The sequence below is a fragment of the Hyperolius riggenbachi genome, chromosome 1, assembly GCF_040937935.1.
Source record: "Hyperolius riggenbachi isolate aHypRig1 chromosome 1, aHypRig1.pri, whole genome shotgun sequence".
Taxonomy (NCBI): Eukaryota; Metazoa; Chordata; class Amphibia; order Anura; family Hyperoliidae; genus Hyperolius; species Hyperolius riggenbachi.
This window is the reverse complement of record NC_090646.1, coordinates 347,145,815-347,173,070: the sequence shown is the minus strand read 5'-3', so window position 1 is coordinate 347,173,070 and position 27,256 is coordinate 347,145,815. Positions and strand designations below refer to the sequence as shown.

Below are 27,256 nucleotides of genomic sequence, written 5' to 3'. Positions count from 1 at the left end.
TTCTTTGTCAGATTCGATTCAATATGATTTGATTCATTGATTTGATTCAATCTGACATGTCCGATTCATGATTCGATTCAATTTGAATCGAATCATGAATCGGACATGTCAGATTGAATCAAATCAATGAATCAAATCATATTGAATCGAATCTGACAAAGAATCATATGGTGTAGATGGGACTGATTCATTCTCTCAGCAGCTTATGACTCTTTTCACAAACGAGTCTCTACACGGCCTCTGGTTGCCTAGCAACAATGTAAGCATATTCAGCAGCTCAGTAGAGCTCAGCTGTTAGGGCTATAACAGCGATTCCTGCTAGAAGTGGGTTATACCACTGAAAACTGCTTAGGCAGGAGTTATAGTTGTGAAAAGAAAGTAAAAAAAAACCACCCCTAACAAATGGATTAGCCTCCCAGTCCTTCATATGTCACTGTTTACATTACATGTTGTATTGATGAAACCATTCATTTAAAAAAAAACTTTTTACACTATTTCAGAAGGATGTTTAATAGTTTATGCATAAATCCACTTTTTATTTTTTTCCTCATTCGCAGAAGAAACCCCTTTAAGAAAGCTCCAGACAAGTATGGTACCTGAGACGGCTTTCATCTTAGGTACACTTTAACCTGATCATTTTGCCTAATCCAAGCCAGCTACCATAGCCACATTACAGGGCGTCTCACAAAAGACCGGTCTGGCTGCCTGTCACATGTGTGAGCATACAGGCAAACATTGCCCCCATGTGCCTCTGTCCCTGCTGTGTGTGTCCTCCCAGGCTTTACTGAAGCCTGTGTCACCTGCATTTGTACGGGTAACTCTCATAGAGCAGCAGGCGAGACAGGCTTCAATAAATCTGGAAAGGATACACACAGCAGGGACAGAGAAAGAGCCACACGGGGGGGGCAGCGTTTGCCTGTATACTCACACATGTGACAGGCAGTTGGGTCGGTCTTTTGTGCACCACCTTATTTTAGCCAAACCCTCACACTAACCTTCCACACTTCATCATCACACTAGCTAAATGGTTGCCAGCAGTACACAAAGGCACTGGTTATCAAATGTACAATAAGCCTTTAATGCTAATAATTGGCATATATGAGGACTAGTTACAGGACACCTGGACTGAGATGGCTATAGAGGCTGCCATATTTATTTTCTTTTTAGCAATACCAGTTGTCTGGCAGTCTAAACAATCTCTTCAGCTTTGTACACATGCTTGATTAAAGTTGGCTGATAATGACCGCCTCAGCTGATAATCATGCATGTGTACAGAGGTGCACTACTCCCGACCTGCAAGCAATCAGCCCGGTGGGACAACTCACCTCCAGTGACAGCCATGATGTCACGCACACTACAATCTGTAATCCCTAAGGCCACCCCCCCCCCCCCATAGCAACACAACACATCTGTGCAGCCTAGCCCAGCGATGTCACCCGAAGGGATCAGGTCCCAATCCCTGACGGGCTACATCCATCAAAGATGTTTACGCACCTTTTGGCTGCAGTGGTATCTGCATCACACAGCTGAAACAAGTATGCAGCTTGCAACTAAAGAGACCGACTAGATTAAGTCAGACTTTAGTCAGAAACATCTGATCTGCATGTTTGTTCAGGGTCTATGGACTAAAGTATTAGAGGCACAGGATCAGCAGGGCAAAGCCAAGGAACTGATATTGTTTAAACTGACTTAAATATGGCAGCCTCCATATCCTTCTCAGTTCAGGTGTCCTTTAAACTTGACCTGTCATAACATAAACATGGCAGCTGTTATGCCTATCATCTATTTTAGATGTTACCATTTACCTGATGTGCCTTTGCTAACCTTGTAACCAGATGTAACTTCCAGGGGTTGCCCACGTAGCTTTGGCCTAACATTCCATTTGATTAGAAATGTAAATTTATTATTGATGTATTGATTTTTTAAGATGTGCCTACAGTGATCGTTAGGTTTATACCATTTCTTAAAAGATGACTAAGTCTGCACTACATAATTTAAATTTTTTATTTCTAAGCTGGAAAAACATTGCGGCCTAGAGTGAAAATGGTATTTAATGTTGATTTGGCAATGCTGGCGAGCAGCTAATGGCCTGTAAGGACTGCTTAAAAGCAACTGCTCTAGAAGGTAATATGGTTACAGTATCATCACCAGACCTTCCTTTGCTCCTTCCAAAACAAAGAAGTCATTAGCCAATCAGTGTTCAGCAAAACAAAGGAGAATAACATTGCATCAGCACTTTTACAAATCAGCACTAGGGAGAAGGGAACATAGCCAATCAGTTAACAGGACACAGCAACCTGCGCACTACTCTCTCTGCGCTGAGCCATTCGTTAAAGGGGCAATACACAGAACTGTGATAAGAATGGGTGTATCACAAAGTGTTATGGGTCATCAGAATAAAAGAGGTTAATGTATTTTATTAGAAAACGTATATTAGCAGAAAGCTCTTTTTTTGTATTTGATCACTGCAGTCATTTCAATGCTTTCTGCTTAACCAAGAGCACACTGTATAGTCTTCAGCATCCACACATACATACTTTTGCACAGTGCTGCTGCATCTGTATTATGCACACAATAGCCCCACCCAAAATGATTTTCATTTGTGGATTCTTCACAGATGTTTCACTCTGTCCTTGGTGGTGCATGACTTACCCTCACAATATAAGACACCCCAGGACCCTGCAGACGGTCATCAGGATGAAGCCATCCCTGAGCTGGTTTGCTTATAAAATTCCCTTTGCGGGTCCACTCCTCTCCAGATAGCTTATATGTCTCTGCTCGCGAAGACTTTCTTCCTCCTCCAGCTGTTCCTGCTCCCCCTCGCAACCGGTTTATCACCTGCAGAGTACAAGGTGTGGAACAAACTGGGTCACAGGCTCCGAACACCGACCCTAGTCCCCCAGAAGCCCCCGGTTTCTCCAGAGACAAATCCTTGCTAGCTCCAGATGGAGATCGGCTCAGGAAAGCTGCAGGACTTGAGAATTTCCACTGTCCCATCCGGGGTATCATCATGCAGAAGGTAGTAGCCATGTCTTGTTCATCTGGACCTTGCGGTTCAGCAAATGGCTGACCTAAAGCAGGTGAGGTGGCTGGAGAACTAGGGGCTACTTGTCCACTCATAGCTTCAGCTGTCAGTGGCATCTGTTTCTCTGCAGAAGTTATGGAGTCATTGCGAAAGCGATCATACTTGGAGTCAGCCAGCATGCCGTGTACTGGGATTCATCCAGAGCTTTCAGAGTGATTGCTCCTCTCTCATTCCCTCCTCCTGCTTTCCCCTTCTCCCTCGGGAGGATCCACTCTCACAGGATGATGTCATTCTCATATTACTCATGTACCCCCACCACACACATCATCCCAGGTCAGGTCAGCAGAACCTGCCACAGCATCTTCTCATCCCCTCACACTCACAATAATGATTATATTTAATAAACAAAGCTAGTTTAAGTTCAAGATGCCTTTGTGTCATGAAGTATATTCTGCATTGGCCATGCACATGCTGCTCGAAACTGACTTGTCCTTTTCCTGCAGTGTTCCTAAGCAACCGCGTTGAAACGTACAAATACAAACCCCCTCAGACCAAAATTCAGTGATTTATTTGAACAAGTAGCTTGCATCCTGACATTTGGGAATTGCAAGAATTAACCTCTGTATTGAAAGAATACATCTTACTGATATCTATATTGGCAATAAATGATAAAAACAATTTTTAAAAACTACTGAACAGATAATTAAAAGAAGTTCACAAGATGTATGTTCTGATCTCCTACCAAGATAGGAGATGAGTAAGTATTGTGTATTAAAACAAAATGAAAGGTGATTCATCAGTTAAAGAAGATGAGCAGCTGTATGGCCTAGGTTTACAGTATGAAGGGTAGGGAATGGCTTAAAGCAGACCTGTCACCAAAATCATATTTCACATGAATCAGTAAAGCAGTTAAGGCGAGACTGCTAAATAACTTTATAATGCTGAATAAAAATGTTTGAATATTGCTATTAATAAAATAGCCCCTGAGTTTGTATTCTTCTCCTGAGGCTAGGAGCACACTTAGCAGAAATGCTAGCGTTGCGGAAAACGCTGCGGTTTTGCCGCTAATGGAAGTCTATGGGCCGCAGTAAAAAATGCATATGCGTTTTTGAAAAATGCTGGTTTTGTTGCATAATATGCAAAATGCAAAAACGCATCAAAAACGCACATAATGAAAGTAAATGGAAAGCAATGGTATGCGTTTTTCTATGCCTTTTGTGATGTATTTCCCCTTCCTGTCTTCCTAGTTATTTGCATAAAATGCAATTTAAAAAACCGCATACAACACGCATATGCGTTTTTATATGTGAACCGCAAACGCATTAAAACGCACACAAAACGCTTGAATGCATCTGCTGTAAAAAGAAAACGCTAACGCAAACGTACCAAAAACGCAGTAAAAACGCACACAACATAAAATGAAACATGACATAAAACGCAGCCTTGTTCATGTTATTTTATGTGTGCACCTACCCTCAGGCCCTGTTCAGACTGTCAGCGTTTGTAGAACGCGTATAAATTCAAAGAAACGCAAGTTGAAAAACGCATGAAAACACACATTATGCACACACACGTGACCCGGGAAACAGAAAAGAATTATGGGAACCGCAGAGGGAAATGTACACTAAAAACGCAATAGTACGCATTTTTGATACGCGTCCATAGACTTTCATTGTGTCCGTTTCTGTGCGTGATGCACAGAACTGTGTGCAGCAATGCGGATGAGAAACGTCTGCGCCTCATACGCATACATGTGAACGAGGTCATTAGAAAACATTAGTAACTGTTACTATGCGTAAAATCTTTCTGTATGCGTTCTGTAAAAACGGCTAGGAACGCACATAGTCTGAACGGGCCCTCAGTCTAGTTGGCTAGACCACAAAATTAATCTGGAGGGGGGGAGATAAGATTTGTCCCTTCAACATATTTAGAGACTTAATGGCATTACAGTGTGCATGTGAATTCAGCTTAGGTGGACTGGATGCCAGCACTGGGTTTTGACTACAGTACTTTGCTTCTGATCATTGACCCATTGTGACATTCTCTCAATATCTGCACATACATTTTCTAGCACTGAGGGCATTATTCTAAACTAGTGACCTTAGCCCATTTAAAAACGGGCTCTAGTCATCACCGCCACATGTCTGTGCACCCACCACCACGTGCGCGCACCTGCCCACCCGTCTGGCCCCCTGGAATGGAGGAGGGGAGGGATGTGTGAATGCTGCTGTAGAGGGATCTGGCTGAATCTCTACAGCTCACCTCGCAACCCAGAAAGATGGATCCCAGCGACATCCCACGATGACGAGCGTTTGCCCATCCATCTTCTGGCCTGGCGGGTATGCGTGATGTCACATTATGGCACACGGCGGGTGCAAACGAGACTTCAAGCACTCATGGTACTTTGCACAAGAGTTGTCGGGGATCTTGAAGATCTGATCCACCGTGAAAGTCGATATTGGCGCATGCTGCTAAATGACATTTGCATGATCATGCACCTGTATCCATTACGAGATTGCAAAAATGACAGTTTATCACTCAAAGTATCCCCTGTTGTCGGGAATATCATTGGGCGAGTACAGGCCTTACCTCCTCGCACTAGCAGGGCTAGCTCAAGCTAGCATGCTGTAGCTCCACCTCTATTGCACGTGCACCAACTTAATAATGTTATTACACATGATACCAAAGTGGGTCAAAGTGTCAGACTCTGTCTGACACTTTGATCCACATAGCCTGACATTGTGCTGGAATAAATGTGGCAGCACTCCCCCTAGCGACGAACCCAAATGTGCCAGCTAAATATATTTAAATTATGTGGCAAAGCAGCAGAGTAGGGGCCAGCTGCAATCACAGTGTTGGACTTAATCCAACACTTTGATTTTAAGGGACAGAAAAAGGCCCTAGCGGCAGCCATGTGTTTCTATATCAGCGTATGTCCAACATTGTGCCTATCCTGAAAAATGACAATGTCTTACATAGTCCGACATAGAATTAAAAAGGTTTACAATGGTAGAGGTTGCAATAAGTTATGAAGAGGTCCAGAGGAAAAGCTTGTTTCCTAGCCATATGTCCTCTCAGTTAGCCCTCAGAGTGGATGTTGGTGGCATAGTGGGTAAATAAAGTTATACGGTAGTAGTCATACTCAGGGCCGCCTTCAGAAATTTTTGGGCCCCATACTGGACAAACAAACTTTGCCCTGCATTCACAGTTCATTTCTTATGTACTGCTGGCAGCTGCTATGAGTGCAGCACACCACTCAAGAAGCCACCGGGAGCGCAGACACATCATTCTGAATAAATTGCTCATATGCTTTATACAAACGGCCTGAACTGCGCATGCGGGCAGACTTTTACTACCGTAGTTCAAACACCCCAACCCCCTAGTCTGGACCAAGTTGTAGCTGAACAGATTTGTGAGGGGCAGAGAATGGAGGACACAGTTTGTGTCCATAGATTGCATTTTGGACAAATAGTACGGACACTGCTTCATTACAATTACTCAGGATTTCATTAAACTGCTTTTTTTTTTAACTTTTTTTTTACTTTAGACTTTAAGGCCCGGTTCACACTTGCGGTGGCCCTCCGGAATCGCCGTGCCGGAGCCGCACCGCCTGCAGAACGGACGGAACGGACGCACGGCATAGCAATTAAAGCCTATGCGTCCGTTCACATGGGTCCGTTCTGCAGAACCGGAGCCGGACCGGATCCGGGCCGGATCCGGACTCCGGCTTCCGTTCCAACATGCGCTATTTTTTCATCCGGCCCCTCCGGCAGCCGTATCCGGGGCGGAGCCGGACTGCACCATCCGGCCAATACAAACCAATGGGAACCGGAGGCCGCACAACACACTGGCTGAGAAATCCGGATGTTCTACCCCACTTCCTATGCGGATTGTTGCGGCGATATTGGCTGGGGACACGTGGGCAAGCATTTTGGAGTGGAGCAGCACAGCTGGATCCGGATCCGGAGATGTTGGCAGCATGTCGCAGGTGGAGGTGAGTGCTAAACAGCAGAGGGCCTGATTCCACAGGTCCCCCTTCTGCTGACCTCCCAGACCCCAACATTTTTTTTTTTTTTACGTTACTTTGCCAAACGGATCCGGATCGCATCCTGATTACCACCTGATGCAACCTGACCGGATCCGGATCGGATCCGGATCAGAACCGTACGGTTCCGATCCGGATCCGGTCCGGATCCGGTCAGGTCATCCGGTCCGTTTGGCAAACAACCGCTAATGTGAACCGGGCCTTACTTACCTGGGGCTTCTTGCAGCAGCATTCTGTGCATGCGCAGTATGGGAAAATCATTTCTTCTCATAAGTAGAATGTTCCTGTGATCACCAGCCAGCTTTGAGGGGGTTACCACTGCTGACTGGAGGGCGTGCACAGGATGACTATAGGGGGCTGCAAGAAGCCCCAGATAAATTAAACTGCATTTTTTTTACTTTAATAACCCTTGAAAGGATACCAGAGCCAAAAGGAATTGGAAAAACAGGGGGACCAGGCATGTATTGTTCTCATGTCCGTTCTATTCCGGACCCTTCCTTTGTGTTACCTATTTGCCCCCTTGCACCCCCTTCCACGTAGGCAAGTTGCACATGTGCGTGTCACGGGTACGTTGTGCATTGCTCCTGGCCGTGGTTGCGCGATATAGGACTTGCGCAGCCGGGCCAGTGCCTGAGCACTACTGCAACTTACTCACTGACCCAGTTGCACAGAAGAGGCTGCAGGGGGAAATTAGGTGACAAAGGGGGGAGACGCATATGGCTCTGGTATCTTTTAAAGTGTACCTGAGATGGTACACTGGGCCTCATTTATACTGACCTGGGGATTCCTCCAGCCCCATGAGGAATGTGGCCTCTCTTACCATCCTCTTCACCCCCTTTGTTCTGACGCTTTGACTCCTGGTAATCCGTTCAGTCGCCGCGCAAGTCGTAGGCTTCTACGCATGGTTGTGGTACTACTGCGCAGACACAGAATGCTCCCATCTTTGGGAGCGCAACAAGGGGTGCACGCGGGGTCAACTCGCGTATGCGCAGAGGAGTGCGGCTGGACGGATTACTGGGATGCATAGTGCAAGAAGACAAGGAGTGAGGCCACAGTGCTCATGGGGAGGGAGGAAGATCCAGGTAACTATAAACAAACATAATCTAAAATTCACTTTAAAATAAGCCCCATTAAGATGTATCTTAAACAAAATAATAAACCTTCAAAAAAAAATCTCACTCACCCATCAATACATACTTTTTTCAAGAGCCTGGCTGTGCAGTGCTCTGTGCTGTCTGGGTCCTGCTGTCTGTGTTGAGACCTGAGATTCAGTCACAGTCACACATGCTTCTCCTGGCTGTTAGCTGATCTCTCTCCATTTCTCCACCTCCCATCAGCCCCTGCGCTGTGTGAGGAAGTGAGTTGGAGACATGGGGGTGGAGCTGAGCTAGTGGTGGACAGCAAGGAAATCGAAACTAGAATCCACCACCAGCTCAGGGAGGCGGGACAAGGAGGAGAGAGTCTGGAGAGAGCAGTGTTATGAGACCAGCCCACCCCAGCCCAGGCTGATGAAATTACACGGATACACAGCACAATAGCACACACAGTCACAGCATCCCCACAGCAAACAGCGTGAGTAGGGAGAGATTAAAAGCAATGCAGCAGCAGCAGGGATGGATGGATGAGGGAAACTTACAGTACATTACTGCAGCAGCTGGGGCCCAGTTTGTTTGATTCTGTGTCCACACTCCACAGGGCCCTAGAATGAACAAGGCCTCTCCCTGCTCTCATGTCAATCATGTGCTGTAGGCGGCCCTGGTCATAGTGGTAGCATAACTTTGACTCAGCAATAAAAGGGTCTTTAGTAGGCCCGGAGCCATAACGTGTATTTTAAAAGCCATCCCTGTGACATTTATGTAAACTAACAACAATTGTTATACAGGGTGGGCCATTTATATGTATACACCTTAATAAAATGGGAATGGTTGGTGATATTAACTTCCTGTTTGTGGCATATTAGTATATGTGAGGGGGGAAACTTTTCAAGATGGGCGGTGACCATGGTGGCCATTTTGAATCCAACTTTTGTTTTTTCAATAAGAAAAGGGTCATGTGACACATCAAACTTATTGGGAATTTCACAAGACAAACAATGGTGTGCTTGGTTTTAACGTAACTTTATTCTTTCATGAGTTATTTACAAGTTTCTGACCACTTATAAAATGTGGTCAGTGCGCTGCCCATTGTGTTGGATTGTCAATGCAACCCTCATCTCCCACTCTTCACACACTTATAGCAACACACAGGAGAAATGCTAGCACAGGCTTCCAGTATCCGTAGTTTCAGGTGCTGCACATCTTGTATCTTCACAGCATAAACAATTGCCTTCAGATGACCCCAAAGATAAAAGTCTACGGGGGTCAGATCGGGAGACCTTGGGGGCCATTGAACTGGCCCACGACGACCAATCCACTTTCCAGGAAACTGTTTATTTAGGAATGCTGGTACCTGACACCCATAATATGGTGCACCACCACATTTTATTAAGGTGTATCCATATAAATGGCCCACCCTGTACAATTGTTATACCATATGGACTGCTTGGGAAACACACAATGCTGGACTTTCACCAACAGGAGGGTGAGCTTAAAATTCTCTTAGCATCAGTGGTGGATGGCCCATGATGCCAGGTGAAACTAGTTCTTAAGGCAGCAGTGGCCGTCTATGTCCCGTCCGCCTGTGCTTACTTCCTGTATATTGTCGCTACCAGGGGAACCACTGTCCTGCTTTCTCTGCACAGCAGCTGCGTGTCGCACTGATCTGAGATCTATAAGGGGTGAGGGGGCCGTCTGGGACCTATCCTAAAGGATGTGGCTGCGGGATCAGAAGGTAGGGAGAACGGCGGCTGCAGGGAGGGGGGGGGGGAGCAGGCTGGCCATCTACCTGGCTAATCTGGGCAACAATACTACCTTTACTGGGGAAACTATACTACCTATACTGGGGGCATCTACACTAGCTACCTATACTGGGGCAACTATATAACCTATACTGGGGCAACTAAACTACCTATACTGGGGGCAACTATACTAGCTACCTATACTGGGGCAACTATACTAGGCTAGCAACCTATACTGGCTAACCTATACTTGGGGCATCTATACTAGCTACCTATACTAGGGCAACTATACTGGTTACCTATACAGGGGGCAACAATATTGGCTAATTACAGTACTAGCTACGTATACTGGGGCACCTATACTGGCTACTTATACTCGGGGTAACTATACCTGGCTACCCTATACAGGGGGCACCTATACCTGGCTACCTACCTACCTACACTAAGGGTAAACATTTTCGGGTTCTGTGTGATCATTCCAAATCGGGGAGGGGGGGGGGGGTCCTCAAAAGTTTGCCTCAGGCAGCAAAAAGTCTAGAAACGGTCCTGCTTAGCATCAAACTGTTTACTGAGATCCAGGAAGTGGAAGCTGAACTAAAAAATGAAAGCCACCAGATGGCAATCAATTGGCTGGTGTCAAGGATTTCCCCAGAGAAACCCTGTAAACAAATGAATCCAGCTGTTCCTGTGTACAATTAATAGCTTCAAACACAGGAATAAGTGCAGACCTTGCTTGGAGCTTACTCACTTAAGCCACATACAAGGCATGTCACACGTCGGGGACCGGCACCCAATCCTTTGGGCAACATTGCAGGGCAGAGGCTGTACATATGCACCACTAGCTTGCAGGATAGCAAGTGCTTTATTCCTATGCGAAGGGACAGAGCGGCGTGGGAGCGAATTCACATGGTGGGCGGGATAAGTGGTGAGAACAATGTTCTTGGCCGTTGCTCGGTTGAAGTGATCTGCCAGGCAGCCAAGAGGTCATGGGCTGCTGTACACATGCTGGATTCTCGGTAAAGGGAGTGATTTTCGTCCACCTTGGACGAGTTTCATCTAGCTTGTGAAGTATGCTTTAGTCATGCTAGAGGTAGATTTCCATTCAGCAACCTCCACCTTTATCACTCATCTACAGCATTCCCTTCTCCACAGACAGATCATCGCTCCTGGTGGAGCAGATAGCAGTGGCTTGGCCAAGGCACATTGCCTGACAACACAGACAAGATGCCACCTGTCAGCCCAATTTGAGATGTTACGTTCATCCCATTAGTGAGTTTGAGAAAGAATGTACACTGCTATGGTCTGGCATTAACCAACCAGAATCTCCATCTTTGGAATTAGTCAGTCAGGAAATAGCCTCAAGTGTCTTTCTGCCGCAGTCAGGTAGTTAAGTAGAGGTGATTCTAGAAGATTTGCTGCATGAAGCTTATTTTAAAATGAACACACATACTAGGGAAAGTATGAGTGACCTCCAGGTACTACTACTGGTAACTGTGTCATCCAAATGTAATAACACTGATCATCTTAGCTACTGATGATGAACTATTAAATACTGAGTTCCACTCACTACTGATAATTAACTATTACGGTAAATACTGAGTTCCACACCCTAATTACAGCGAATTCATTAACATACCCACTGGAAAACTGATAGGCAGCTAGTTACTAGCACACCTTCCACATCCTAAAAAAACTTCAATTTCTTGGGTTCATGTATATTTTCATGTTAGGAGAATTTGCCTAGTGGTGTATATTAACAGTGTAATAAAAAATGTAAGAAATTTTCACCCTGTTGGTGTCAGGGAGTTGATAAACAAGCATGTCCTTTACCACCCCAGGGGAATTATACAGTATGTTAAATAACAGACAATTTCATTGAATAAGTATCACTAGTAAGGTACAAATACTCCTAATTAATATAGACTTTTATTTATGGAGCTCAGCGAAAATAGAAATACCATTGCCCACCTTCATTGAGTGCAACCAGATTCCTGCCAACAGAATGTAGATCCCTACTCCTGCATCTGCCTCTCACCACCTAAACTTAAAGTAATCCCGAACCGAAGCTCAGGTTCAAAGTAAGGTCAATAAGCAGAAGCATGCTTTATTTCCTAATGCTGGGAATACACGGTTCGTTTCTGGCGCTCGATTCTCCTCTCGATCGTTTTTGCCACTCGATTCTGCAGTCGATTCTCGTATCTTCCGCTTGTTTTTCTTATCTTTTCCCATTCACTTCTATCAGAAATCGATTGGCGAAAAGGAATGAAAGGGAGATCGGACATGTCGGAAATTATCTATTGAACCATCACTTCAAAAATGAACCGTGTATTCCCAGCATTAGAGCGCTCTCTGAACAGGAAACCCATGAAGAAAATGCACTTTGTTGACTTTATGCCGAAAGTGTTTGAGAGAAATTATGCTGAGCCTGATCTATTGCTTATGCAAGGAGAAGAATGTTGGTATCCCCCTTGTTTTGATTTGTACCACCCTCACAAAACCAGATCATGTTAGGGTGGTTTTTGACTTAAGTGACCGTTAGTCCTCACAGGACCTACTGTAATCTGAACAACAACCTCATTGAAATTTTAATTTGTTTTAGGCAAGAACCAGTTGCTGTGATAGCTGACATTCAGTAATTGTTTCACTGTTTTATAGTTCGTGAAGACAACCGACACTTCCTGAGATTCAGATGAAGGTGCATGAGGTTGGTAACAGCCCTTCAGCTGCGGTGGCAACTTATGGTTTTCACAAGAGGGTGAAAAAGAATTTGGATCTGATGCACGCCAATTTGTTGAGAGAAACTTTTCTGAAAACCAAGGACTGAAATCTCTGCCAACAAAAGAAGAAGCGATTGATCTTCTTACCAGAACTCAGGGGATGCTTGCCACAGCCAATCTCAGACTGCATAAAATTGTTTCTAACAGAAAGAACATAATGAAATCATTATTATTCTGAAGACTATGCCATCTGCATAAAGGAATTTGAACCAGGATCTCACTCACTCGCCCTTTATGCCGCGTAGCCTTGGACTGTTGCGTGATATCAAACAAGATACCTTCACATTTCAAGTATCAGCCTGTGACAACAAAAATGGGATTCATGGAAGCACTCACTGAAAGCATTAGAGAAACTTAAAATACCTCTTTGTTACACCCTTTTATCCTTAACAAACGCCATCAAAAGAGATCCATGTTTTTTTTCTGGATACATCAATGGAAGCCATAGCTGCAGTACCCTACAGACGTCAGTTACAGGCCCAAATGGCAAGTTAAGCACAGGTTTCATCCTTAGTAAGGACAAGCTGATGCCAAAGCCGGTAAATACTGTTCTAATGATGCTAGGTACACACCATACAATTGTCTGTTAGAGTTACCTGCCAGATCGATTATTTCCAACGTGTCCGATATGAATTTCGAGTTCAACGTCAAACCACCACCACACCCCTAGTTCAAAACGCACTCACCGGAGGATGAGATCATACCAAATGATCATATGCGTGTATATAATCCATATCTGTCTGGTCATCAATGGGCTATGTCTCCTTTCACTCTCAATCAGTGGGCCAAGACATGCATGATGAAAAAGCTCCAATAGTGTAATACTGCTTCAAATGTTTAATACCAACTTAAAATCAACCAGTTAATTAACAACTCACACTTTAAAAAAGTATGTCTATTACAAGCATTATGTCTATTACAGGTATACATAATAGCACAGGTGTAAGGGTGATGGAGGAGAGAGCGGTGGATTTGGGACCACGCGGAGTGGTAACGTAGGCGGTTACCTGCGACTTGCTTCTTACACCTGCGCTATTAGACATATTTTGTGTGAGTTGTAAACTGGTTGATTTTAAGCTGGTATTAAACATTTGATCTCATCCTCCAGTGAGTGTATTTTAAACTAGAGGTGTGGTGGTGGCCTGACGTTGAACTTGAAGATTGTTGCGTTAAAGCGCCAAATATAGAAAGTTTAAGTACTGAACCGCCATTCACTAATGTTGGTTTTAATGTTTTTGGACCCTGGTCCATAGTTACATGCAAGACTTGTGGTGGAGCAGCTAACAGTAAATGTTGGGCCTTGCTGTTAACTTGCCTAAGCACTCGTGCAGACCACATTGAAGTGATAGAATCAATGGATACTTCTTGCTTCATTAATGCATTACCAAAACCAGGGCCGGCCGATGCAGATGCGAGAGGGGTTCCAGCCTCAGGGCGCAGTATAGGAGGGGGGGCACAACTCACTCAGCTATCATTCCCCTATTGTGTTTGAAGTAGAGAGAAATAAGAAAAGGGGATACATGGCAGTGACTGCAAGCTAGATAACTAGAGATTAAGGTGTTGGAGGCCTTGAGGCACCTTAGTCTAATAGCAATCAGTGTGTGACGGCTGGGGTGGGAGGGATGGAGGGGCACACTTTGGTGTCTTAGCCTTGGGTGCCTGAGGACCTTGTCCCGGCTCTGAACAAAACTATGCAAAGCAGCAATGGGAAGGTACGGAAAGACAAAGTCAGGGTGTTTAAAGAAGGTTCTGCAACTTTACTTTAGACCCATTAATTAACAGGTACTTCTTCTATTCAAACAAGAGGATGCCTCTTCAAGACTAATGACTTGATCCATGGCATTCTCTAGAGTTGCTGTAACTTACATCACAGCAGCAGTTCTCTGGAGTTTCTTAGCTTTGTTTTCAAGGGAGGGAAGAAGGATTGGTGCATGTTGTTGACTTCCCCTCTGAAGAAAAGACTAAGCATTTATGTACTGTTTTTATTATTGTCCTACTTTCCCTCTAGTTTTTCAAGTGTACCAGCACAAGTCTCATCATTTAAATATTGTATATAATTTGAAATCTAAAGATATCAGACGGGGAGTGTCATGTTAGACATGCATTTTCTTGCTGTGCAGCAGATTCACAGTCCCATTAAATGTTTGTCACAGCTCCTCTCTTGTAGCTCTAGCTGTGGCCAACTCCTCCCTCTAGCTTGTTTTTCTGTTTGTTTCAGCCATCTTGCCTCATGCATGCAGGAGCTGTTCCTGTCATTATCTTTTCACCTATCTATCTGCTGGATCAGTTGTCAAGATCTGCACAGTTTGGAATTAACTTCTCAAAGATGCACAAGGCATCAGTTATGATCAGGTCAACTGTCTGCCACCATTTTTATTACCTTATATCCTTGACTATAAGTCTAGAAATGTTGGCCTATATAAAAGTACAGGGTTGGACCTACATTTCTGAATTTAAATTAGCCAGTGCTGACCGCGGGAGAAGGGGGGGTTAACTTACCCATGCCACTGCCTGGATATGATGCGCTCCACTTGCGTTCCATGTCACTCCCATGCTTCCTTCTTCTGGACTGACAAGGAATGCGATGTGAAACGCAACTGTAGTAAACAGCCGGCAAGGGTAAGTAAACTTCCTTCTCTTGCGGTCAGCAGCTATAGCAGCGTTCAGCCAGCAATTTGGGTGCCGTCAAAAGACAGAGCCCAAATTACTATAAAAACAACATAATTTGGCCGCCAACAATAGCTGGCAGCCGAATTACGACTTAACCCTGTGTCCATGGTGGCCTGGAGGAGGGATATTAATTAATGCCACCGGGACTTTGGCAGGAGCAGGGTGAGCCTTTTTTTCGACTCCCCCCCCACCAATCCCCCGTGACCAAATTTCCCTGTGCCTTAATTACATGTACACCAGAAATCTGACCACCTTGGCTATAGGCTTCCTCATTTCTGATTTGGCATTTGTTTCACACTTAAGGTGGCCATACATCAGGCAACTTGGCAGCTGTCCAACCATCCGATTCGATTATTATAATCGAATTGGATGAAAATGTGTGCCTTCAAGTGCATGCCTGACCGACAATGCGACCAATTTCGGAATGATAATTGGCTCTATTCTCTATCGTGCATGTTGCAAGATGTAGGGCCGACTTGCTTGATTGGGTGCGCAAGCGTGAACAGCATGCAATTTAGTGATGATCGACGAACACAACGAAACCCCCCCAATGAAGAATGCCCCCCCCCGGTGCCCCGTGTAAAGTATACATTACCTGTCCATGGCCTGCGCTTGTCCCTCTGCTGCTCTGGGTGCTTCCCCTCTTCATACACAAACGCCCCACGTGGTTTCTAGTAAGGGCGCGCGCATGATGTCACACACGCACGCCCTTACTAGGAACCACGTGGGGTGCACGTTTATGCAGATGAGGAATCTCGGAGGCAGCGGGGTACAAGCACAGGCCGCAGACAAGTAATGTATATTTTACATGGGGCACCAGGGAGACATTCTTCGTTAGGGAGGCACAAGCATGAAATTGATGGGGAATCGGCCTGTGGTGTATGGGCAGCTGACAGATCTTTCTCTTATCATATTTTATCAGAGAGAGATGTGTCTCTTGGTCAAATCTGCCCATACATCGCTAGATGTATGGCTACCTTTAGGTGCTAAGACTAGTGGTACGTACACACATGCGACAACGATCGTTCGTTGTCAACGACGAACGATCTTTTAATTGACGAAAGAACGACCGAAGTAAAGTTAGTTGTAAAAAGTGTGTAACGATCACATAGTTAGAACGAACGTTACACCACGTAAAAGCACTTAATGCGCCTGCGCATAAAATTGTAAAGTTCCTTGGAGAAAAAGTGAAATGCGCATGTCCAGCCTGGTACGAACGATCGTTTCCAACGATGTACCACTTTTGCTAACGATCGTCGGTGGTAAAAATCCGCCAAGACAGAACTTTGTTTTGTAGCGATTTGCCTCGTTCGTCGTTTGCCTTAATAGTCGTTGGTTCGTTTTTTGTAACGATCGTCGTTGGTAAAGATCGGGGAACGATCGTTACAAACGACTATAGTCGCATGTGTGTACGCACCTTAGGTGTTAATTTTCTCAAGGCCTTGTAGCATCTGCCCTTTGATATGTAAATGGAGAGTCTACACACTAGTCTAAATGAAACAGAAGTCGTAAGATACCCATACACTGGCTCGAATTCCCGCCAATATACAGCAGATTTGATTGCTGTGATTTAATCTGCTGTGAAATCGATAACCCAAACGCTGACCGATGGACTGATTGCCATCCGACATTGGTTGATTCAGTCGATTGGTCCTGATGGAAAATTTAGCTCGATCGGCGGCGGGTGGGGAGCGCATCGCTAGCGGTTTTCGATTCGGCAGCAACCGATGCAGCAGTAACATCCCCTGTTCAGCCGGCGCAAGTCCCCGAGTCCGTGCTGTCACTTCTTCTGGCTGGCCTTCTTCTCCATATTCTCTTCACTTCCTGTCGTGTCCTGTGGCAAGACGAAGTTCAAACAGTAGAGTCCCCAGGATGAGACAGAAAGTGAAGAGGATATGGAGGACGCCGAAAGAAGTGAATCAGCACGTATCCAGGGGACTCACGCCGGCCGGAAAGGTGATGTTATTGCTGCTGGCCAGGGGAGCAGGAAGGACCTGGGGACGGCGAGGCAGGCAGCATGCTGAAATCGATTCAAATCTGTGTTCAGTGTATGGGCAGCCAATAGATCCCTCTGTGATCAGATTAGATCAGAGAGGGATCGATCTCTTGGTCGATCTGATGGCTATCGACCAGTGTATGGCTACCCTAACATAGAAAGGAAACCCCAAAGCATTCCTACACAAGACAATCTCAGATTGGATTGTAATCGACAATTAGTGTGCAATTACAATTGTGATGGCGATTTTTATGGTTCAGCAGTGTCTGGATCTATTTTCAGACAATTTTATCTTCTTCACATGTAATGTTTCTTTTTTCTACTTATCTGTAATAATCCTTCTATAATGATTGTATAATTCCTTGCTTGCCATCCTGACCTGTCACTTCTTCACCAACAACCAGAAACCTTTGCATGGTCTTATTTGAATTTCTCACTTTTGATTCTTACTTAAAGAGGAACTCCAGCCTAAACAAACATACTGTCATTAAGTTACATTAGTTATGTTAACTAAAATATATACATAATAGAACTGTTTTAAAAGAACAGGCAAATGTTTGATTTCATGATGGCAGCCATCTTTTTGGTTGAAAGGAGGTGACAGGGAGCATGAGACACAGTTCCAACTGTCCTGTGCCCTGAGCACTTCTCCCAGTTGCTAGGTACCGTGAATAACAACATAGGAAATCCCATCATGCTCTGCACAGCATCAGGGAAAAAAGCCAGGGCTTTTTTCTTTGATGGGTGGAGCTTAGCTAAAAATGCAGCTAAAAATGATGCTTTGGTAAGAAAAACAAAGTTCTGATGCTGTGAAACTGTTAATGAAACACCAAGCCTTTTTAGTTCTGCTGAGTAGATTTTTAGTCCAGAGGTTCACTTTAAGATTGAACTTAACCAATCCCCCCCACCCCCCTTCTCCTCCTCTGCCACCTTCCAGACATATCCTTACCTGTAAATAATCTAGTCATATTCCCCTCTATATAGGCACTCTTTATTCTCCTTTACTCCACATATGCAAAGTATTAGTAGTGCCTTTCACTTAAAGGAATACTATCGATGTATGCATTTATTTTTAAATGCTGTATGTTGTAGCACACATTAGGACAAGTACTAGGAGCAATTTGATTCCTCACACAGCTGTTCCTCTCAGCTGTAAAATCCTCCGTCAGTTTCAGTGTTGGATACAAATGTATCTAAAAACTGAGGGCTCCCAAAGGGCTAAAGCTGGCCACTAACGGTCCAATTTCTAGCGAAAAATTGTTCGAGCGATCAGAAATTCTGATCGGATTGGTTGTAAATAATCTCCATTGGTGGACACGATCGATTATGAACGAGTGAAAAAAATGTCGCCCGAATGAATTTTCGTCGAACGAAAATTTGGATTTTCTTGGTGGTCATGATAGATAGGAAGCAATGATTGGTTAGTTGATGATGTAGTGAACGATTTTTCGTCCGATCAGAATTTCTGATCGCTCGAACGATTTTTCGCTAGAAATTGGACCGTTAGTGGCCAGCTTTAGACCATGTCTGCACAGGGGAGTTGCTATCAACTCCTCAGTTTATAGTTGAATTATCACCTTGCTGAAAGAATCCTATTGATATGATGGTAAGGGGCTAAGATTCTAGCAATGTGTGTTTATCTTTGCTTCTCTTGACTGATAAAGATACTAATAATGCTAATTGTAAACAGTGGTCTGCCCCTCTCAGCAGCTTGTAAAGTGGATGCAGCCTGGAGTGAATCACCTCAAGCAGGCAGCCAGTCTGAGTGTAAACACAGACTCGTTGTATAGCTAGTTATATTCCAGCAATATTCCAGCTCATTTAGTTACCTGTTACCACCTCAGATCAGCCTATTTCTCCTCATGTCTCCTGCATGCTGTGAGTGACACAGTGAAATATATTTGTGAGCTGTGTGACAGAGTAACCAAGCAGCTCAGGGTCACCCAAACTACTATGAGCTGTGTGAGAAATGAATTTTTAAGCATGGATAGCAAGAGAGAGACCTGGGTGAATAAATAAAGTGCCCCTAGCACTAGTGGTAATTTGTACACTAATATAGAGTATTACAAAAAAAAGGTCGTTTCAATCGATAGTATTCCTTTAAGCTTGCACAACATTTCCAAAATACCCCCTTTCCTATCCGCAGAGATCACCAAACCCTTGGCACACACTCTTATCGTTTCACTTCAGATTCATATTCAAGCTACTTTGCATTCCCTTTAAAGCACTTCAGTGTTCTTGCCCAATTACCGGTACGTTTCCAACCTTACTCAAAAACCTGAACTCCTGACCACCCTCTCTGCTTCTCCATGATCAATTATGCAAATAATTCCTCCTTGCATTTAAATGCATTTAAATGTTATTAATTAATACAACTAAATAACTTCATGTCATTTTTATTAGTCCACAATCAAGCTGTATAACATATACATAAAATATGAATGCAAGGAGAATGTAGTTTGCATTACATTGATCATGCTAATTCATGCATTCCATGCATGACTCCAAGATTCCTCTAGGCCTCCCCCCACTCTCTGAAATTCCCTCCCTCATCTCATTAGGTTCCCTTCTTCCTTCAGCACAATTAAACAAGCCCTCAAAACCACCTCTTCAAACTCACCTCCCCGCCTCCCCCTCTCTCTTAAAGGACAACTGTAGCAAGATGGATATGGAGGCTGCCATATTTATTTCATTTTAAGTAATACCAGTTGCCTGGCTATCCTGCTGACCCTCTTATACTTTTAGCCATAATCCCTGAACAAGCATACGCAGATCAGGTGTTTGACATTGTCAGATATGATGGTGTTAGCTGCATGCTTGTTTCTGGACACTACTGCAGCCAAAGAGATCAGCAGAGCTGCCAGGCAACTGGTATTGTTTAAAAGGTGTAATGGAACGCGGAAAAGCCGCCGCGTGTACTGACAGCAAGGCGGCTGATTCCGCGTCCAGCACGGCGGTTTGCACGCAGCAGCGTGCATCTGGTGTGACTGGGTCTGTTAGTTTACACAGATTGAGAAATACGCGTGCGCGCGCTGAGAGGCAGAACCTTTATGACAGCTGAGGAGGGATCAGCTGACCAGGTTGGTCAGCTGACCTCAGAGCAAGTGACTATTGGTCAATCACTGATGGGTGGCGCCGGAAAGCGCTGCTTTATATATAGTCACTGCTGGTCAGTCTCAAGTTGTCTGCCTTGATAAAGCGAGGTGACTCTCGCGGAACTAGTGGGATCTTGTCCTCTGAGGGGATTACTTGTTCCCTGCTGTGCTGCTGAGATTGACTTCACCATTTCTGGGCTAAGTATCTCCTATTTTATGCACTACTCCACTTCATGCTCTTTTTCCTATGGGCTGCTCCTTTGCCTTAATTTTTTACTAGGCATCTTATCACTAGTAATACTGTATACTTGGATAGCAATTGTGCACTTTATTTCATAATCTTATATATGTGATATTTATACGTGTGGTTTTTTGTTTTTTTTTTATTGCACAGGTGTTTATTGGTCCTGTATCACATTAGGTTGTATACTGAACCCGGGTTCTCCCCCTGTTGGGCTCAATATTGAGCCTACTGTGGGGTTTTATATCTGACAGCAGCATTGTGTCATTATACAATATATTGCATTTAGAGTGATTGTTTCATATGCAGCAACCGATGTAACCTGATCACCATTTCTTGCCTTCCCAGCTCTCCCCCTCCCATATCTGGGGCTCTCTGGAATGCACGCTCTGTAGTCAACAAACTAGCTCACGTCCATGATCTGTTCATCACTAATGCTTTCACCTTCCTGGGGCTCACTGAGACATGGCTAACCCCATCTGATACTGTGTCTCCAGCTGCCCTTTCATACGGTGGCCTCAAGTTTAGCCACACACCTAGATCGGGTGACAAACATGGGGGTGGGGTGGGAATTCTTCTTTCCGAACACTGCTCCTTTACACCGCTTGCACCTGCACCTTCTCTGGCTTTCTCTTCCTTTGAGGCTCATGCTGTCCGCATCTACTCCCCTCACCAGTTCCAGGTTGCTGTCATCTACCGTCCTCCTGGAACAGCCTCCACCTTCATTGACCACTTTTCAACATGGCTTCTCCACTTTCTATCCACTGACATTCCTTCCATCATCATTGGGGACTTTAACATCCCCATAGACACTAACTGTTCCACTACCACAAAATTCCTCTCACTCACCTCATCCTATGACCTCTCCCAATGGTCCTCAACCTCCACCCACAAAGATGGCCACACTTTGGACCTAGTTTTTACCCGGCTCTGTCCAGTTTCCACATTTAATAACTCTTCATTCCCCCTTTCAGATCACAATCTCATAACGTTTACAATCAGCCCCTCCCTGCCTCCTCCAGCTACTGTAGTGCAGCCATCACGCTTATGCAGGAATTATCGCAACCTCGACCTCTGCTCCCTAGCTGATTCTCTAAAACCCCTGGGCTCCCTGTCATCCTACACCGACCCCGAGTCAGCATCCATCTACTACTCCACCACAGTCTCTGCTGCCATGAACACAGCCGCCCCTCTCACCAACTTCAGCCCCCGCCGCATCAACAGACAGCCCTGGCTGACTGAACCCATCAAACAACTGAAAAGACAGTCCAGGGCAGCAGAACGGCAGTGGAGGAAAAGCTCCAACGCAGATGACTTTGCCCACTATAAAAACACGCTGCTCCAGCTCAGGGACGCTCTCTCACTTGCAAAGCAGTCATACTTCTCTATACTTATTTCTTCACAATCCCATAACCCTAAACAACTTTTTAACACCTTCAACTCTCTTCTCCACCCCCCGCCTCCCCCTACAACCACAAGCTTGTCTGCAGAGGACTTTGCAGCATATTTTGTGAGCAAAATTGAAACGCTACAGAACAGCTTTCAAAAGCAACCCTCTTCACCGGTCCAATCACCTCTTCCTTTTTCCTCTCTGCCCGGCAGCTCCCCTACTATTAACTATCCCTCTCCACATAACCACTCACCCACTCAAACCCCCTCCCTGCTAACAACCTTCTCTGCCTTAACTGAACAGCATCTTTCTTCACTAATCTCTAAAGCTCATCTTACTACATGCGCCTCAGACCCTATTCCCTCTCATCTTATCCCCCAGCTCTCCTCCCCCCTCATTCCTGCTTTAACAACACTGTTTAACCTTTCCATCTCAACTGGCATTTTCCCTTCTTCATTTAAACAAGCTATCATAACACCACTAATCAAAAAACCCTCTTTAGACTCTACTGCCCTTTCTAATTACCGCCCAGTCTCTCTCCTTCCCTTTGCCTCCAAACTGCTGGAACGCCACATTTACTCAGAGTTGTCTAACTTTCTCTCTGCTAATTCCCTGTTGGACCCCTTCCAGTCTGGCTTCCGCCCTCAACACTCTACGGAAACCGTTCTCACTAAGGTTGCCAATGACCTCCTAGTTGCTAAAGCCAAAGGCAGATTTTCGGTACTAATACTCCTAGATCTGTCCTCTGCCTTCGACACTGTTGATCATACCCTGCTTCTCCAAACCCTCTCAACACTGGGAATCAAGGGCTTAGCACACTCCTGGCTCAACTCCTACCTGTCTGGACGTTCTTTCATGGTCTCCTATGCCAATTCCAACTCCTCTCCACGCCCACTGTCTGTGGGAGTACCACAAGGGTCCGTCCTCGGACCCCTCCTCTTTTCCATTTACACCCATGGCCTGGGACAGATAATAAGCTCTTTTGGGTTTCAATACCACCTCTATGCTGATGACACCCAAATTTATTGTTCTGCCCCAGACCTCTCCACACTACTATCAAAAGTCCCCAAATGTCTATCCGCTGTATCTACATGTATGTCATCCCGCTTCCTTAAACTCAATATGAGCAAAACGGAGATTGTAATATTTCCACCTTCGCTCTCTGTTCCACCTCCCACTGTCACAATCAATGTAGAGAACACCCCAATAGCATCAACCCCCAAAGCTCGTTGCCTAGGGGTAACTCTGGACTCTGAGCTCTCCTTTAAACCACATATTAACACTTTAACTACCTCCTGCTACTTCCATCTCAAAAACATTTCCAGAATCCGTCCCTTCCTTTCACAAGAAGCAACTAAAATGCTTGTGCATGCCCTAATCATCTCCCGTCTTGACTACTGCAACACCCTACTCTGTGGTCTACCAAAAAGCAGATTGGCACCTCTCCAATCCCTACTAAACTCTGCGGCCCGTCTCATCCACCTCTCTTCTAGATCCTCTGAGGCAGCCCCTCTCTGCCAATCCCTCCATTGGTTACCAGTTGCCCAAAGGATCCAGTTTAAACTTCTCACACTTGCATACAAAGCTCTACACAAGCTATCGCCTCCATACATTTCCTCTTTAATCTCCAGATACCTCCCCGCTCGGACCCTCCGTTCCTCACAGGAGACCCTTTTGTCCTCCATCCTAGTCACCTCCTCTCACTCTCGCATCCAAGACTTCTCACGGGCGGTCCCTCTCCTTTGGAACTCTCTCCCTCAACCGGTTCGTCATGCCACGAGTCTGGAAACCTTAAAACGTACTCTGAAAACACACCTGTTCAGACAAGCCTATAATTTGCTATAGGCAGCACTGAAGGCACACTGGCTCACCCACTAATCCTTGTGTTTCCTTCCCCTTTGTTTCCTCCCCACTACCCTCTAGATTGTAAGCTCGCAAGGGCAGGGACCTCCTCCTAGTGTTTCTCATACTGCTGTAATTTTAACATATGTATATGTACCAACTACATATCAACTATGTATGTATCTGTATTTACTCTATTCAATGTCATGACTGTACAGTGTCTTGTATTTCTTACGTATATTTGTTCCCCATTATTTGTTTGTACTATGTACAGCGCTACGGAAGATGTTGGCGCTATATAAATAAAAAATAATAATAATAATAATAATGTTGGAATATTTGCTTGGTTTTTAAATGGTTTTATTCTTAATTGAATCATCAGTACTGTGATTATTAATATACCCAATGTTGAATAAAGATTTGTTATACTTTTTCAAATTTTGCTGTGGGAGGTGCTATTTTTTTAAGGGCTTTCTTTCTCTACCATATAATTGCTCTTGTTTGGAGCCCTAGCACACACAGTTATTTGGTTGAGGTGTTGCAGACACTCCTTAGAATCTATCAATCACTGATGGGTGGCGCCGGAAAGCGCTGCTTTATATATAGTCACTGCTGGTCAGTCTCAAGTTGTCTGCCGTTGCGAACACTTACGTGGAAGCACTCAGACCTTAGTCAGATCCTACAGTGTGTTAGAACCGGGAGGACCTGGGAATTCACACTGAGCCAGATTACTTCTGTTAATCATTGTGTTATACTTCAGACTAGTTCCAGGGTGTTGAGACCACGGACCTCACACCCAAGATTAGGGACTTTGTGTTATCATTGTGTTATACCTCAGACTAGTTCCAGGGTGTAGAGACCACGGACCTCACACCCAAGACTAGGCATTGTTTGATATCTGTTATGACCTACTGCTTTTCTGACTATCCCTCTGCTTTGGGGATTGGGGATTTCTATTTCCCCTTTGAATCAACGGATTCTGGTCACTGCAGTGGACGACTCTCCTCTGCAGAGTAAATACCCTCTGTCTCAGACCCCAGAGTTAAGGGTTACGGTGGGGGTGTTACATAAAGAGAATCTACAGTTTCTGGTCTTGCGGATGACGACTTCCATGATCATTCTTGGTATGCCATGGTTACAACTTCACTCTCCTCAGATCAATTGGGCTTCAGGTCAGCTAACGAGCTGGTCTACCCATTGTCATCATCATTGTTTAGCGAAGGTAACCTTGGGTAACACCAAGATTCAGGTGGAAGGTTTGCCAAGCCAGTATTCAGAATTTGCGGACGTGTTTAGTCCCAAGTCAGCAGATAAACTTCCTCCTCACCGTCCTTTTGATTGTCCCATTGATCTCAGGTCTGGTTGTATGCCCCCTAGAGGTCATCTCTATAATTTATCTGGGCCAGAGAAATTAGCTATGCAAGAATACATCAGAGAAAACTTAGCTAAAGGCTTTATTCGTCCCTCTCGGTCACCAGCAGGGGCAGGATTCTTTTTTGTGAAAAAGAAGGATGGAGGCCTCTGTCCATGCATTGATTATCGGGGCTTAAATAAGATTACAGTAAAAAATCGTTACCCTTTGCCTTTACTTGACGATTTGTTTACCCAGGTCACCAATGCTAAGGTTTTCTCGAAGCTGGATTTGAGGGGTGCATACAACCTTGTGCATATCAGGGACGGTGATGAATGGAAGACGGCCTTTAACACACCCGACGGGCATTACGAGTACCTAGTGATGCCCTTCGGGTTGTGTAACGCCCCGGCCGTCTTCCAAGAGCTGATTAACGAGGTGTTCAGAGAAGTGTTGGGCAAATTCGTCTTGGTGTACTTAGACGATATACTGATTTTCTCATCCAACCTCTCAGAACACAGGAAACATGTTGGGTTTGTGTTACAGAAGTTGAGACAGAATATGCTGTATGCTAAATTGGAAAAATGCATTTTCGAAGTGACCTCTGTCGCCTTTCTGGGGTACATAATCTCGACCTCTGGCCTCTCTATGGACCCTGTAAAGGTTTCAGCTGTCTTGGAATGGCCACAGCCTGTGGGACTGAAGGCTCTCCAGAGATTCCTGGGGTTCGCCAACTACTACAGGATGTTCATAAAAGGGTACTCTATGGTGATCTCGCCTCTCACCAGTCTCACCAAGAAAGGGGCAGATACTCACCACTGGTCCCCAGAGGCCCATGCTGCTTTCTCCACTCTGAAGAAATTGTTCTGTTCTGCACCCATATTGAGACATGTAGACGTCACCTTTCCCTTTATCGTGGAGGTAGATGCCTCAGAGGTAGGGGTAGGGGCTGTGCTGTCTCAGCGTTCCGGTTTACAGGGAAAACTGCATCCTTGTGCCTATTTTTCCCGTAGGTTTTCACCCGCAGAGAAAAACTACGATATAGGCAATCGGGAACTTCTAGCCATCAAGTTGGCCTTTGAGAAATGGCGACATTGGCTAGAAGGGGCAGAACACACCATTACTGTTTACACTGACCACAAAAATGTGGAGTAGATTGAGGGCGCTAAGAGACTTAGCCCCCGAGAGGCCCGGTGGTCGTTATTTTTCTCAAGATTTAGATTTGTAATCACGTATACCCCTGGTAGTAAGAACATCAAGGCTGATGCCTTATCCAGGTGTTTTGAGCCCGAGACAGCACAGCCCTCAGACCCTGAGACCATTATACCTCAGAAGGTGGTCCTGGCAGCCACTGAGACCTGGAAAGACTGGACTGTCACTCTGTGGCCATTTCAACAGGATGTTCCAGAGGGGAAGCCTGAGGGGGTCATGTTTGTACCATTGTCTTTTCGCCTACAACTGTTGCAGCTGTTTCATTCCCACAAGAATGCTGGGCATCCGGGGGCCACCAGAACTGAGGATCTAACTGCTAGATGTGCTTGGTGGCCGTCATTGGCAACAGACTGTAAGGAGTATGTAAGAGAGTGTGCAGTGTGTGCTAGGAGCAAACCCTCCCGTCAGGCACCTGTTGGAACATTGCAGCCTTTGCCAGTTCCGAGTGAACCTTGGACCCATTTGTCCATGGATTTTGTGGGCGAACTCCCCAGGTCTGAGGGCATGACGGTCATTTGGGTGGTAGTCGATCGATTCAGTAAGATGGCTCATTTTGTCCCCCTGTCCAAGTTGTCTGCCGTTGCGAACACTGACCTTAGTCAGATCCTACAGTGTGTTAGAACCGGGAGGACCTGGGAATTCACACTGAGCCAGATTACTTCTGTTAATCATTGTGTTATACTTCAGACTAGTTCCAGGGTGTCGAGACCACGGACGGACCTCACACCCAAGATTAGGGACTTTGTGTTATCATTGTGTTATACCTCAGACTAGTT

The 27,256-nt window shown here is 45.1% G+C and overlaps 1 protein-coding gene and 1 long non-coding RNA gene across 4 annotated transcripts in view; one reads left to right on the top strand and one right to left on the bottom strand.

Annotated features, from left to right (window-relative positions):
- The window catches only part of SHC2 (SHC adaptor protein 2), a 103,847-nt gene extending 95,432 nt beyond the window's left edge, over nucleotides 1-8,415 (bottom strand). The window contains exon 1 of one of the 3 annotated variants that reach the window (XM_068234068.1): nucleotides 8,254-8,415. Coding sequence is in view for 1 of the 3 variants with exons in the window: in XM_068234067.1 (XP_068090168.1) it covers nucleotides 2,653-3,204 (552 nt within the window). In the remaining 2 variants the exon portion in view is untranslated. Of the gene's footprint in view, nucleotides 1-2,652; nucleotides 3,219-8,253 lie in introns of those variants that run through there. The other 2 variants (XM_068234069.1, XM_068234067.1) reach the window with 2 other exon arrangements.
- A 115-nt stretch (nucleotides 8,416-8,530) lies between these two features.
- LOC137550033 (uncharacterized) overlaps nucleotides 8,531-27,256 on the top strand; it is a 50,166-nt gene continuing 31,440 nt past the window's right edge. Inside the window, exons 1-2 of the long non-coding RNA XR_011026879.1 lie at nucleotides 8,531-8,642; nucleotides 12,562-13,222. This is a non-coding gene — a long non-coding RNA (uncharacterized lncRNA). The remainder of the gene's footprint in view (nucleotides 8,643-12,561; nucleotides 13,223-27,256) is intronic.